Source organism: Misgurnus anguillicaudatus, chromosome 24 (genome assembly GCF_027580225.2).
Source record: "Misgurnus anguillicaudatus chromosome 24, ASM2758022v2, whole genome shotgun sequence".
In the NCBI taxonomy this organism is placed as follows: domain Eukaryota; kingdom Metazoa; phylum Chordata; class Actinopteri; order Cypriniformes; family Cobitidae; genus Misgurnus; species Misgurnus anguillicaudatus.
This window is the reverse complement of record NC_073360.2, coordinates 17,859,699-17,876,266: the sequence shown is the minus strand read 5'-3', so window position 1 is coordinate 17,876,266 and position 16,568 is coordinate 17,859,699. Positions and strand designations below refer to the sequence as shown.

Here is a 16,568-nt window from a genome sequence, read left to right as displayed (position 1 = left end):
CAGCAACCCATTAGGCAGACGTTTATATTTGTAATTCCAATACAATCAGAGCCATCATTGATTGGCCTTCTTAAGATTTACTGGTGCCTTTCCCCAGGGCTTTCCTTAAGCCATGTGCCGTTTTTCTTTGCCGCATTGACTTTATGTCTGTTGTGAAAGACTGCCATTATTGAAGTGAGAAGTGAACATTTGTCTTTCTTTGAAATCCAAAGTGGGCCGAGAATCGGAGAACAGACAACAGTTGTGAGCTCAAAGGAACCCAACTGTGCAACAAATTGAAATTCTCCTCACCTCACTTGAGAAATTGCTGTGAGTAATAACAAACAATGTCTGAGAGGTCCGCACGAAAACCTTCATCAAGATCTCACTGCATCAATAACAAGTATTTTGAAAGCATGAATTTGCAGGAGCCGACAGCGGATTCACGGCTTTTGCTCGCATCAGTAACGACAGCCCTGTCAATATTTTAAAAGCAATGCTTTATCTAGTTGCCTCACTCTGGTATCAGACCGCATCCTTAAATAAAAACGTTAATTTATAATAACTCCCTTGGATGCAGAAAATAAATTATTATTCTCATTCTTTCTTATGGTACCCAACAAGCTTACTCTAGGTGACATGTTTGACATTAACATGCACCTACGTGTCAAAGGAGGATGACTGCTATCAATGCTTTACAGATGACACAATTATGTGTTTAGACATATTTAGACCACCGCAGCCACAAACAAATTATCATGCTGCTATCCTATAATCAAGAAGAGGGTGAGTCGTAATTTTCTTTGCCACAGAAACTGTGCACCCTTAACAAAGTGTGACATGTTTTACAAAACTTAATCCTGACAGAAAACATTCAAACACGGTTTCAAACAGAAATAAAGCCATATTTGCCTGAAGTATACATATTTATCGTCTCAGGGGTTTTTATTTGATTTTTCTATCTGTGAATTAGATTATTTGAGATCTCACGTTGTATCTTCAATACCTGACAAAATGAGAATATAATAATAGATAATTAATCTGTAAAAACTTATAAACTTAAAAAATTTTCCATCTTGTTTTGTTTGTATGCTTTTATGTTGGTCAGTTAAAGAAAAAACAAACATTTTAACAAAATGGCTGCCATTAGCCATGTGCTATTTCATCAGAGATGTAACAATCACATACTTATTCAGTATAATGTATTTTTATGTAAAGATCTTTACACTCCCAGCTATAAAAAAGAGTAACACTAATGACATCCAAAAAATCTTATATCAAAATTCTTAGATATATCATGATATTTTAGACAAATAAGGTAAGACATCTCACAAAACTTTTGCCTTCCTCCACTGCACTTCTTTCACTGACCTCTTGACCCAAGAAAAACTTCAAAGATCTGATGCATTGTTTCAAAATAAAGGTGCTTTGTGTAGGGTAACACCAATGACATACATTTGGGGGACAAATATTTATTTGACATTATTCATATTAATAGTGTATTTTTTACCATTTCAGTGTTGTAGTAAATTCATACAGGGTTAAAGGTAAATGTAACTTAGATTTATTTTATAAAAAACATGGTTTTAAATAATAAGTACACAGTAACTTCCATGTATGATCAAAGGGACAGGGCAATTTTCAGGACCAGAAATTAAAAAAAAAAGTTTAAAAAAGGAAAAATAAGAAAATTACATAAATGAACTCTCTCATCGTGTTAAGGACAGTCTATATTTATTAAATATATATAATTATGGGATTATTGGGTCAAATTAAATTATTAAGGGGTCTGCAAAAGCAAGGGACAAGCATTTCCACCTTTTTTGTAGAATGACCCGTTTATTATAATATTATATTATATATTAATATATTATATTTGACCAACAATGGGTAAAACAATGCAGTATTTTGAGTTGAAACAACCCAGCATAGGTTCAACTCAATGGGTTGGGTTTGTCCATTTTTGACCCAGCGCTGTTAAAAATAACCCAGCTTTTTATAATCAATGGTTTTGTTTGTCCATATTTTACCTAAATATGGATTGAACCAACCATAAAATCACTCTTTTTGAATGTACCAAAGTGACTCCATGGGTCAAGGAAATAACACCTCTTATTATCTGCTCCTTCGACAACAGCCATGATGATAATGACTCATTTCTACTCCTTTACAAAAACGGTAGCTGAAGAACACTTGCCAAAATTACTGTCAAGTACTTTTGATTAGGCCAAGCACCCGTGGAGATGTTTCCGTGTACCCGTGTAAACACATGGTAAAAAACAACATCAGCAACTGCGCTAAAAATAACAACAATCAATGTGAACCAGAGACACTTATTTAGTTTCTTGATGGCCTGAGTTGGCCTAATGCCCATGTTTCTGTTTTTCCTGTCCACGGTTCCTGTTAGTGGCCTGGCAGTGCCATATGGCTCTTACTCTGAGATTCAGTAAAAGGGTGGGGGACAGAAGCACAGACTGTGTGGGTCACTCCAGGGCAGGGTGAGCTTTTCATAACAAAAGATCTGCTCCCAGGACGTGTGCTCAAGTAGACGCACTTGCTGTGTGCACACAATAGCTTTGTGATGATTTCCCGTGGTTTGGCATAACCATGTAAAAGAAGAGAGGGCATAGGTGTAAGCGTGCGGGATGATAAATGAAGGGGTTGTGGGGTGTTTTTGGAAAAGGGGACCAGGGGTCAGTTGATATGAAAGGGCAGGCCTTACACCTGCTTGTCAACTTCAATAAAACTCCAAATTATGACCCCTATTGGACAACAGTGACCTCAGCTGGACACAGCATGACTGTTTTGCAGATGCTTCTGTTTATTGGTTGTCTTCTAAATTATGCAGTTTTGTCACAGCAAGGGTAGAAACCCAAGGGATCATCTGCCATTTCATATGCATACTGTACTGAAGTATAAAGAAGTCTGTGTTCTTATGATAGATACTGAGAGCAATTTTTAAATATTGTAAATCTAGACATTTACTGCCATCTACTGGAGATCTCAGGGCATTAAGCAGATTAAAATAAGCATTTAGACATAAGAAATAAGTTTGTTCCACATTAAACTCTAAAAATTGCTTTTTGTATACAGGCATACATCAAATGCTCATTTTAGGGTAAATATAGATTAGGTTGCATAGTTAGATAAAAAGTCTTATTTCTTTTGCCCCAAGTTATTACCCTTTCCAAATGAACCACATGCATTCTGATCACAGCCCTCTCGGGGCCACTGCCAACTGTTGTCATGGTAACTGGATGCTGCACCCATTTTTTGGCTAGTTTTTACAAACAGGTTAGACTAGCTAAAACAAACTTATTTTAAATAAAACATTCACATTAATACAAGTTAGAATAAACTAGCTTGTATTTTGAGTGTGATAAGATAATTGATATATATATATATATATAGTTTATTAAATATTATTTTATTAAAAAATTATTCATTTCTGTACTTTTCTATTAGTTGTATGTTAACATTTTAAAACGGTGACATTCAAATGAGTTTCTGAATGTTTTTTTAACAGGGGTAAGAAACTGTAAAAAAAATCCTTGTTGCACTTAAAGGTGCAGTGTGTAAATTTTAGCGGCATCTAGTGGTTAGGTTGCACATTGCAACCAACGGCTCAGTCCACTGATCACCCCTCGCTTTTAAACGCATAAAAAAGCTACGATAGCCACCACTGGGAAAATGTCATCATCAAAGACAACTTAGTAAAAAAATTTGTCCCTTAAGGGCTTCCGTAGAAACATGGCATCACAAAATGGCGACTTCCACGTAAGGGGACCCTCAGCGTATGTAGGTAAAAACGTCTCATTCTAAGGTAAAAAAACATAACGGTTCATTATAAAAAGGTCTTTATACACCCCTAAAAATATAGTTTTGTATATTATTTTGTATTTCTGTCAAGAGATCCTACACACTGCACCTTTAAATTTGTAAGATTTTAATAAAGTTAAATGTACAGTTAATTTAAACAGTTTTAACTAGTAAGAAGTTATATAAGTAAAAAAAATAGGTTGCATTAGCTTAAGTTAATTTCAATTTTTATAATTAAGTTTATGATTTTTTACACTGTACAGGTAAAGTGTAACCAATAGCAATGTGGAATACATGAGCTTAATTATTTATCATTAATATTAGGTTTATCATGGACTAATATTGAATGGCATTAATGCAGACATTCGTGTAATATTTCAAAAACAACTCAAATAAGTGATCAGAAGGTGTCTCGATTTACTTTTACATTCAACCTAAATTCTATAGAAAATAAGATTTACTTACCGCTGAAGTCAATTGCTTTCCCAAAATCCAGCTGTGATGTACTCTTGGCAGTATCAGAAGTGTAGGTTGGTGTGCTCCCTGTGCTTTTATAATGATGTGTGTAAACATTCAGCTGAAGAAGAGTTCTGACAAGATGGAGCAGCATCTTATTTCCACTGCAGAAACTTTTTTGCCTCTGTTTTCAGGTCCTCAGCGTCCAGTATCCAATGCATAGAATCAAATACGCAAGTCCAATGCATAAAAATGGCTTAGCTTGTTTTGAAAGCAGAGGTGAACTACTTCATCGGCTTCAGCTACTGACACTGGAGCTCCAAGCAGTCTCTCTCCCTCTTTCTCTCTCCCCAATCTGAACCATTTGGTGCCATATTCCCTAGAGAACCTGTTTAACAGTTATACCCAATTAATCCAGTAAAGCATTACTGACTAGTCACTTCTTTATTGATAACTTATAAGTTAAAATCAGTACCTCAGGCTAAAGAGAGTGCTATAAACTATTAGCAAGAAAATAGAAAAAAGAAATGTATTTCTGAATGCAGAATATATTTCTTCTATCTATTGTCCCTATGATGATATCTTTTTTCACAGCTGAGGCTCATCTCATTGTTCCTGTACCCTCTCTATTGTGAGTTATGTTGAGTGTGAATGGCCAGAAGGCAATTAACTATTGCCCCCCGTAATCTGACTTATTGATTTATTTAATGTATTCTAAATACATGGAGCTCATGTGGTTTGCATAATCTAACAGATGTTTAATCGGGCATGTGCTCTCAGTGTTTAATATTCATGCATTTAAAAAAGAGAATTACATAAATTTAGCTACAGTTCACCATTTCAAATAATGTCTTTAATATTATACTTCAGTACAATGTTGCAAAGGCAACATACACGGTAAATACTTGCTGTAATTATGTAGTTCTTACTGTAGAAGATAAAGACTGAAAGTGTTTCATGTTCATTTAACTTCGAACAAACTGTTACCGGTAAATAACATAAATGTAAAATCTACAGTAAGTTACTGGCAGCCAGCTGCCAGTAATTCCCAATAGTACTGTAATTTCTACAGTAATTTCAACACTATACTCTAAAATGGGATGTTTTAACCCATTGTTGGGTCAATTATAATTTTTAGGTTTATTTAACCCAAAGGCTATGCTCGACCCTTTTTGACCCAACACTGATTTGAAAATAACCCATCACTTTTTTGTGTGCAATGGTATTGATTCACTAAAAAAAGACGCACTGTCTAATATTTTCAACACAATTATCAAAAACATTGCTGTAAAAAATAAATTATTGTGCATTATTTTGTGTAAAATGTTACAAAGTAGCAAACTTATAGGATTATTTTACTTACTGTACAGTATGAAAAGAAGATAATTACAAACAAAATCGCCTTTTAAAGAAAAGACGTTAACTACACAAAGACTTATTTTGAGACTTGACAAACACATGACAACATTTCCGGTAAGTGGGTATTTCTGTTTAAATAAATTGGTGACCCTGTCTGAAATCCAGGCTAAAGTCTCATAATCTTTATATTATTAGAAGCAGCAATTTGACTTCAGTCATTGATTTTACATTTATTTCAATCCTTGACAAGGCCTTAATCAATATTAAAAATATCAAGGTTATGTTATATACACTGTAAAAAATTATATTGTATCAAAATATATTTTATGTTACTTTAGCTTAACAAATTAAGGTTAAACAATTTTAACTTGCTTTTCTAAGTTATGTCAACTGATCACAAATTAGAACTTAAAAAACTAGGTTGAATTGACTTGCATAATTAAGTTGATTCAACTTCATGCTGCATTTTTTTTTTTACAGTGAGTTTTCACTAACTGGACACAATTGATAATGGGACAGCCAATTACTTGTCAAACTAGCGAACAGATTGAGGTGTACAAACTAATAAAATGTAGTGTTTTCCAATGTGTTTGTGTTTTTAACTTTTCACAAGAAATAAAGCTACACTGCAAAAAATGATGTGTTTTTTTTACACATTGTGTGTGTCATGGCATTTAATGCGTTATTTTAATGTTAAAATAAATGAAAGGGACAACACAAGTTGTGTTAAAAACAGTGATGGGAGTAATGTGTTACAATTAATTCTGTTACTGTAATTCCACTACTTTTAGCGGTAAAAACATATGTAACAAATATATTTTTTTAAATCAAGTAACGCAGTTACAATTAGTGAAATTGAAATGTGTTGGTTACTCACGTTACTCTATTTTGTTATAAATGAACACTTGTAGACAAGACATTTCTGATCTAATGTTGCAGGACTGTGGGGGGCGGCACAATGAATAATAACACAGAAGGTGTGTTAGTATAGAGACGACATTTAATGTGTTAAATGGCATCACACACACAATGTGTAAAAAATAACACATAATTTTTTGCAGTGTATGAGTTGCATGAATTGCAAATGAAATATAATAATGAATAAAGATGTATTTATGTGTGAAAATGTATAATGTGAGTGCATTTAGTAGCCTACAATAATAAGAGTTTATCAACTTTCTTAGGATGACTACTCATGCACATTGCATGTAGTGTTAAAAAATTAGGTTTTCCATCACATCATATTAGCCTATAATAATTAGCAAGTTTAGTAAAATTTATATAAATTAAATCTTAAAAGAGAATTGTCTACTTTTTACCGTTTACCAGACAGGGTTTAGATTAATCCAAGACTAACCCTTTACCTGTAGTTCATTTCTAACCATTTTAACAGTTCTTTTGATATTTTAGTAAGTACTAGTGAGTGATTGATATAGTAGTAATCGTTGCTGAATGCCGCTCTTGTCCACTAGGTGTCAGGTAAGACTCATTTATCAATATATGTGAATGCAACAGTTCAGTAATTTATTTCCTTCTTAAATAGAAAAAAAGCTGTGGGGATTCCACGAAGGTAAATTATTATTATAAAATATTAAATTATATTTAAGTTTTCATTTTAATTTTACATACACAAAGCCTATGTGTCTTATACAGAATTAACATTAAAAAATATGATTTTTTTTTTATTTGAAACTTGATGGCATTAATATAAACAACCACTTTAAAGAACATAAATGTAGTGGTCATTTTAGTACATATATGACCATATATGACATATATGATAGTAATTTCTGCTTTCGAAATTAGAAAGCACTTCCAGTCAATAGGGTGTGATTCACAAATTGCATAGACTGGGTTATTTTTGAAGTGGCCATTGTCAGGCATTCCTAAATAGGCTATAGTGTTGGTGAATGGTTGTAAGCTCAAGCTGTATGTAATGGTTGGCTTCAGCTGCTACCCATATACTGGCTGCCTACCTACAGTAATGAGCTCGTTGTTTCACAATTGTACAGTAAAAAAACAATATAACAACAAAATTGATAGTCTTTAATGGAGCTTCAATGACCTGTCCATCCTAACATGTCAATACAATGCCAAATAATCTGAAAATAATATGCCGTTATTTGTTAAATAAAATTATGCATTACAATATTTGTTATTAAACAAATTCTGTCAAAATGGTTTGTTTTGTGTGTTTTGTTTTGACATACACATTATGTGCACTCTGTGCCATCTCCCTCTTTGTTGCACATGCAATATTGACAATCTGTAAAATCTCTTTGTATGTTGTCACTGTGCCATCAATCATGAAAAGTAGGATCAGATTTTGCTCACGTCACAGAAGACGCTAATATGAAAGGCTTTTTCACATCAATGCCATAGAAGAACCAAATAAAAAGACCCATTAATATAAATGCAAAATGTAAATTTCTTTCCTACCTTTTTATAGAATGAAGGACCTTTACCCATTAGAAAGAACCATTTGTAAAACAGAAGGGGATGTTGAAGGTTCTTCATGAAAAAAATACAGCCAAACAAAGATCATTTTAGGATTTTTTTAAAGGCCAATGAAGTGCCTTAGTATGTGCAGCATTATTTGATGTGGTGATGTCAGTTTTAAAGTCAGAATGGAACTATCGACAAGACCCTCCCCTATTTTAAAATAACCATTGGCTTGTCATTTATGGCACAATCTAGTAAAGACGTACAGTAACAATACATAGAGGGCAGAACACTTCAGCATCTAAAGAGCATTTGACTGATCAGGAAATTTTATGAGAAGCTGAAGTGTAGAGTGATGTCATAAAGATTCTAGACTTTTTTTAGCGCACATCTAAAAGTTTTGAATGCTTATATCTTCTGTATGACAATTTTGTCAGTGTTTTGGACCTTACTTGTTTATATTTATTCTTAAGTCTAATGTATTTATACTAAAAGGAAAAAAAGTTTTTTTTAATTTCATGGGTACTTTAAGAATATGATGTATTTCTTGTTATTAAGCTGAATTTTGCTACTGAGATAAAGCTGTATAGGCAGATGGTGACACAAATCATTAGAAAAAGTTATGCTTTTATATCATAACAAGTTAAAATAAATTTACATCACAATTTGAAAACTGCTCAGCTCATTTAACATTTGCACACAGCACACTGGCTTGGCTTATCACCAAAACCATTTTCCCCTAATTTTTCACAGTTTTTGTGTCAGGCACTTTGAACCTGTACGATAAGCTCAGACAAGACAATCAAAGACCTGAGCTCACCAGTCCCCAATAATTGAGCGGCCCTATAATGCATGAACTTCTGATGTGTTTCTATGGTAACCGGCCAGTCAGAAAGGGTGAGGAAGAGCTTTGCTCAGGGTCAGTGTATGCTTTCTCCTGTACTGATTAGCCTAACATCACAGACTAACATCATGTCATACCACAATATTGCAACAACAGACAGTAATTTAACTAAAATTGCTAGAAAATTAATTTTGATTAACAAAAGCAATGTTTTAATCAAAATGTAGCCTAATCAAACATCTTATTAAATCATCATTGCGTAACAACTTTTAAATGTTTTCATGGTTTTCACTGTTCGCAAGTTTTTCATATTAATTAACTATTCCTATCCAGACTTGGTGCAGATATGAGGTGATGGAGCGCTCGTAACACCTGTAAGCAGAAAGGGGCGTGGCTTCACGAACACATCTAGACGCGTGAGGGCAATCTCACTCAGGTGACTGATGCGCTTCGTCTTGACCTAGAAGAGCAAAAACTTAAGTTATGAATGAAAATACTTGATGGACTATCCATAGATTTTTTTATTTAAAACCACTGAAAGAACTATCTTATCTAACCTTTTTCAAAGCCTTTCAAGTGCCATCCGCTCCGTGGGAGAGAGACGAGGAACGCGTGGGATTTGTTTGCAAGCTGGACTCTGGGTCACCCGTCGGATTTGAGTAAAATTTATGTATTTACAAAGAAAATATTCATTTTCAGCGACCAGGGGAAGCCAGAAGACAGCGCGAGGCAGAACAAGAAAAGCGTGGAGAGTGACTATCACTAGATGAGTTTCGCGCGCGGGCGCGCTTCATGAGGGGAGATGCAGATACTGATGTTTTGGAGACCTCCAACATTTCTGTTTATCACCTTACTGTGGGTGTTTTCAGGTAAGATAGCGAAAATATATGCTGTATTATCTAAAAAGCGTCTGTTTAGCAAACTAGGGAAAAGTTTACAGAGAATACAAATGTAGTCAAATCGATTTTCTTCTATTTTACATGATATAAATTCGGTTATTAACATAACTTTCACTTGTTTTGGTTAGGTTTGTTAACGTAAAACGTGTATAAATCTGTTTACATCTAGTTTAGTTAGTAATGTATTAGTAAAAAACGTAGTAACTAACCCCAAACTCCATTTAGTACTACAGTACACCTGCCCTCTTTATCGATTTTTCTGTGGTCGTCACATTTGCTGTCCTTAATGCTTAGAATTGTAGATATTTGGGATGGCCCTATAGCAGTATGTAGCAAAAAGTTGATTGAGTCCAAATGTTGAACAAAAGGTGGACAAACAACATTTAAGGTCTGATTTGAAAGAAGTGAGTGATTTCAGGCATTGTGATATGACAATTGTCCAGACTAATCTCCAACAATCCTCAAGTCAGAGGAGCTTGTAATCCGATGATTTGCTCTGACAGTTTTACTAGAAAGGACAAGGTACAAATTCATTCGTAGTACTTGCTGACAAGATTAAACTATGTCACTGTGCTTCAGTGTCTCTTTTACAGCTTCGAAACGTAGAAATTGGAGTATGATGTTTTTGAAAAGATTTCCATAGAGAGGGCTTTAAAATGACCTAAAAAGCCTTTTTTTCTTTATGTCATGTCCATTAGGAGAGCATCTATATGGCTTTAATGTCTCTTAAACAGGACTTCCAATTAAATAAACAAACAATCAAAAAATTGTAAATCACTATAATTCAAGTAAGATATTACAAATGATAATGTTACCACAGTGAGTGAGAATTTGTACACATTACTCTACATCCTATTTGTACATAATATTTTCGTGGTGAAGTCAAGCTTTAATATAATAAATTGAATTCACATGCTTTTTCAACCTTTTTGATGTTTTGAAAGTATTAAACTGGTATTGGAGACAGTGCCAGTTTGGTTCTGTTGCAAACACGGCAAGTTGCGGATGTGATGTTGTTTTCTGTACCTTCAGGAGAGCATGTTTGAACAATGACTTTATAGGGGAAAACCCATATACATTTTGTGGAAAAACTGCTAGATTGGATAGCCGCAGTTTACGAATGCTTTGTTGTTTTGAGAGATCCATGAGGGAAACTGCAATCATGAAACACCACTATTTATGATGGCTTGCAAAAGTACTCAAACCTTACAGACCTGAAGGTCTTAAATCAATTTGATTTATATAGCCCTTTTCACAATTGTTTAATTATTTCAAAGCAGTTTTACATTAATAAAAGCGTGAGAAAACACTGAACAATAAGTGGACAACATAAGTACAACAGCTAAGATTAAACCGTACTATTGAGCGTCGTAATAAGTGACATAGAAGAGAATTCTAATTTAAGCCAATTTCAGCTGACTCCCTAGGGGGAAAAAGTCCTTTGGAGAAAAAAACCCTTGAGAGAGAGAGACAGACATAGCTGACCATTGGGGTCTAACAGGTTGCCCTCAATTTGTGGACTGCAACAAGCATGGCCTATGCTTAATACAGAATCCTACAGTTTTGGGCATAATTTTATATGGGACCTTATGAGATTATTAATTGCATTTATACCATCTTAAAGGGATAGTTCACCCAAAAATAAAAATGTATCTATTCACCCTCAAGCCATCCTTAATGTATGTGATTATCTTATTTTAGATTAACACAATCAGAGTTATATTAGAAAATGCCACGGCTATTTACTGCTTTATAATAGTAGTAAATGGTGCTTCTGATCTGAAAAACGTCCATTCATCCTTCACAGAAGCAATCCACATGACACCAGAGGGTTAATAAACTTACTCATTTGCTACATCCTACGTCATATGCTTGATACGCACTCTCTCGTGAATGCACGCCGCTACTGGAAGCTAGTTATTTTACTTTGTAAAGTTTGTAAATATTGATATTTACCTTACAAAATCACTTTTTTATTAACTCTCTAGAGCCATGTGGATTACTTTAGTCAGTTCGGTGAAGGATAGATGGAATTTTTTGGGCTTCAAATCACAAATTTACTACCATTTGTTACGTTACTGTGATGGAGGACGATGGAGAGACATATATAAACAGAACTTTATTTGTTTTTATCAAATTCAGCATCTAATTTACTTCATTCGCGATTAAAAACAAGGAAACATGGCACACAGGTCACTACGGCAAGCAGCAGGTGTCCGGCTTGACGGCTCCGTCTTCAGTTCCTCCCTCGACTGCAAGCGGCAAACCTCGCCGATCGGTCTGCGCAGCACCGGATGATCTCGAACACACCTATTTACTTTTAACGGATGACCTCATGTGTTGCCGAACTAAATTGTATATTCGTCAATGTTGCGTCACTGCCGTTGCTCCCAGCAGAAGTTGAACATGTCTCAACTTTTCAAGCGTTAACGTGTGTATTTTTGCGCTATCTATCATCGTTCGCCAGACGTTATACAACTTCTGCTTTAGTTTGTGTTTATTAACCCTTTAGTTTCACTTCATTACACAGCTATTCACGTTAGAGGTAAAACATTTAATTCATTAATAATCTACTATGTGTTCATTTTCGGTCATAGTTTCTTCAAATTTAAGTTTTATTTGAGTGTTTGAAATAAAAATATTTTAATTTTCATCATGACGCGTACACCCCACCTCTTCGATTGCCACGCCCCCTGTCTCGCCCAACCCTACCACCTTAACAAACCAATTTTCTGCGGGAAACCCTGGCCACCTCATTATATATCATGAACAAACGATTTTGTTGTGTGCCGTTTTTTTCCAACTGATAAACCATTGACAGCCAATCAAATCTATATGAAATTATAGATGACACTGTAGAGAAGCCAGAATTCAGTGCTGATACAGTTGCTGTGAAATTGACTACGTAATGCTTTTTATTTTACTACATTGACTACACCAAAAGGTAAGATAATAGATTACACAAACAACTAGATTCACTGTTTAGAGTTACACAAACCCGACGGGTTGAGGACATTTGCTAGTTATACCCACTGTGTAAATGCAACAAGAACAGCATATTTACACACTCAATGACTTATGAACAATTGCAAGTGTTTTTCTTTTTTTTTTAAGGGAATATAAGTTAATGCCATTAAAGATAAATGAGTACTGCACCTCACGAGCTAATTAGCATAAAGTTATCATCCGGTTGTGTGGACGCTAGTTATCGTTATAGTTGTTGTTATAATGTGAACGGCCCCTAAATGATGAGCGAAACAGTATATAAGAAGATAGTTTGCAGTGTACAGTAGTGTTAAAAAATGTAGTTTCTCTGAGCACGAAACCACCTGTAGGAAATTGCGTTATTTTTTAAACAAACAGCATCATCCTCAGCGAAAAGCCAGAGGTGGATAATCAATGCCTGTAATTGATTGCGGATCACTGGGCCTTCACAACAGAGATCATTAGAAACTGTGTTGCTCACCTACTGGAGGCAATTATGTTTGCCCCCTGCACAGCAAAAAAAACGTTCAATACTGGCAAGAACTCTATATTTCAAATCATTAACCTCACCACCGGTCTATTGTTACAATCAATCTGTTGATTTGTACTGATACAGACGATTAAAAGTCATTTTGCTTTAGCTATGTGTCTGGTGTTTTGGCCGTGTAAAGTGTTATTTAAACTAAGATGTCTTTCACTCAACATGTGCATTTCTTATTAACTCAGATTTTCCAGACAGTATTTCATGACTCATACTGACAACCATTAGAGATAAACTCACATTCGTTTGTCAAGATAATGTCATGACATACCTGAGACATAACACAGATCCAGCTCTCATTAATGCTTTAGAAGAGCCAGAGCTTCTTCTCCTATAAGTCCTGCCACATAACACCTGCGACCCTGTTATCCGATCTCCTTTTGCCACCTGCTGGAATTAATGCAGTGAAGAGAGGGACACCCCCTCAGTACAGTTTTCGCAACATGATGCTTAAATTACGAAACACATAATTGAAATCTGTTTAAGAACTCAGCACCTATAGCAGATGCCAACTTTGCGGTGTGTTGACACTTTTTTCAAATTATGTTAAACCACACACATGTTGGTCAGTTCCAATCCCCAAGGAGTCTGCTGTGTGTTCAAAGGTGCCATTGTGTAGTTTTCCCCTAGCGTAGGCGAGCACAGCGCTGTTTTACGGCAGGTGTAACTTGGGAGAGTGGATACGGTAATGAGGATCTCAACAATCTAAATGAGGCCATGGCTGCTCTGGGCACTGCTGGGCGCCTATGTGGGCTTCAGAGACACCTGGGAAACTGCAAACTAGCTGACCACACACTCCTTGTGTGTTTTATAATATAATCTGTAGGTACTTCTATACGGGCTCATCTGTGATGTATATTGTACCACCGGGCTATGCTTTATGGGGATTGTTGAGGAGAAATAGCTATTTCTGTGTGATTAGTTACGAAGAGGCAGTTAGGTCAGCTGTCAAAGGCTGCATTGATCTATTGACCGTGAGCAACAACACATGGTGTGTTACATTAGACTGTTTTTCAAAGTAAATAGCATGCAGCCCTGTCTAAACAGAAACTTATTGAATAACCCATGGTTGGGTAAAATATAGCCAAACCCAATTGTTGGGTTTAAATTAACCTAAGCTGGGTTTTTAACCCCATTGGGTAAAATATTGACACTTCCTACACTTAAAAAATCTTAGGTTATTTTCAACCAAAAAGGGTAGTTGGTAGGGCTGCACGGTTAATCGAAAAAGAATCACGATCTCGATTCGTACATACACGCGATCCTCTTTGTAAATTACAACAATTCTCTTGCATGTACAGTATTTCTCTGTATTCAGATACTGCGTTCACGTATTTACATTACAACAATCCAGATGTTATGTCATTTAAACTTGCTTAGACTCACGCAGTGTAAAACCAAACCCTATTCATTCACCAATCACACCCGATCGTTTCTCTCCTCTCTTCTCCTCATTTGCGCCGTTTGGCTGTCACTCGCGTGACGTGGAACAAAGCGGCAAACCTAAACACATTGATTTACTTAATGGATTTGGAGTGGCAATTTTCAAACAAGTTAGAGGAAAAACATGCGCCATTGCGGAAAATCCTGGTGGCGATGGAGAGAGTGAGGATGCAACTATATTGGTTCCGAAAAAAAGGCAAGGAAATAAGTTACCTCTGGCCGTTTTTCAATCGGAAGGCTGCAGCCTCCGTTGGTCGCATATGCAGGCTGCATCATCATCGAGACTGGTTTAACTTAACTGAGCATTACATTTGCAAGTCATAAACATATTTCAACAATTTACGATAACGAAGAATAATAATCAACTTTATAATTGTCTGTTATCATCGTTTAGTTCTTTAAAGGTTTCGTGTTTTTACAGTAAAGTTTTAAGGTTGACCAGTTTGATTAAAATAAATAGCACCTGTGCTTTTTGTACAATTACTTTTATTTATTAGTGTCAACATTCTAATGGTAATGTTTAACAGCTAACACATTTTAAGTTACTCATCTTTTAAAATAAGGAAAAGAGACTTTGAAGACACTTTATTATAAATAAAAGTCCGGTGTAGCACATTTTTATTACTTGAGTGCAATAAATGTTTTTTTTTTTTGTTTTTTTTTTGTTAAAAATATGAGAATCGTTTGAGAGAATCGGGATCTCAATTCTCATGGAGAAAAATCGCGATTCACATTTTAGCACGAATCATGCAGCCCTATAGCCTAGAAATCTAGACGCACCCTAGCGGCCGCAAAATATATTTGCTGCCAGGGTTTAGTCTAGGCACTCACAATACACTTAACAGCTCCAAAAACCAAAATTTGGTCAGGCCAATCACATCGTGTGTAGCGTCTGTGGGGCGGGCTTAACATGATGACGACAGAGCTGTCTGCGACGGTTCCTACTTGAAAACAAAGAATGGCTGCTGCTGCTGGCGAACAGCTTTCTTTTGAAGCGGCTTTGGCCGCGACTCTGGAGGACTTAGACTTATGTTTTTCTTTGAGTGAAGAGCAAATAACCCTACTGAAGTCCTTTTTAAGCAAGAAAGATGTGTTTGGAGTTTTGCCGACTGGTTACGGTAAAAGTTTGATATACCAATTAGCTCCACTGAAACGCATGGGACTCATACGTCACCTTCTTCGTTGCTCTGATTGGTCATAGCGCTATCCTATTGCGTACAGAGGCCTTTTGAGGGACAACCTTATATCCCGCCCCTTGCATTGAGCCGTGTGTGTGAAGAGTTGCCAGACCTTACATCTTGATGTAGGTCTGGCTAACCAGGCTAGCAGCCCTATTTTGTATGCGATTAATCTTTTGACAGCCCTAATTTAACCCAACGACCCTTTTCGTCCCTATTTGGTTGAAAATAACTCAGGATTTTTTAAACAGGGCTTTGAACCAGATTTTTTCCCCAATTGGTTCGTTCCGAACAGAAACAGTATTTTAACGTTTCCGGTTTTTGGTTTAATCCTAAAATTGAAGTTCCCGAACCGATTAACAATGTTCCATGAAAGCTGTGGGACATACAAATAAGTAGGCTGATCATTAGGACATTAAACTTAAATTATTAGTCTAGCGTTACATACAGTGGGGCAAAAAAGTATTTAGTCAACCACCAATTGTGCAAGTTCTCCCACTTAAAAAGATGAGAGGGGCCTGTAATTTTCATCATAGGTACACTTCAACTATGAGAGACAAAATGAGGAAAAAAATCCGGAAAGTCACATTGTCTGATTTTTTAAGAATTTGTTTGCGATTTAT

At 35.6% G+C, this 16,568-nt stretch overlaps 1 protein-coding gene across 1 annotated transcript in view; it reads left to right on the top strand.

Annotated features, from left to right (window-relative positions):
* Nucleotides 1-9,296: 9,296 nt before the first annotated feature.
* esamb (endothelial cell adhesion molecule b) overlaps nt 9,297-16,568 on the top strand; it is a 51,898-nt gene continuing 44,626 nt past the window's right edge. The window contains exon 1 of the mRNA XM_055196291.2: nt 9,297-9,768. Within this exon, the coding sequence (XP_055052266.2) occupies nt 9,702-9,768 (67 nt within the window). The 5' untranslated portion in view covers nt 9,297-9,701. The remainder of the gene's footprint in view (nt 9,769-16,568) is intronic.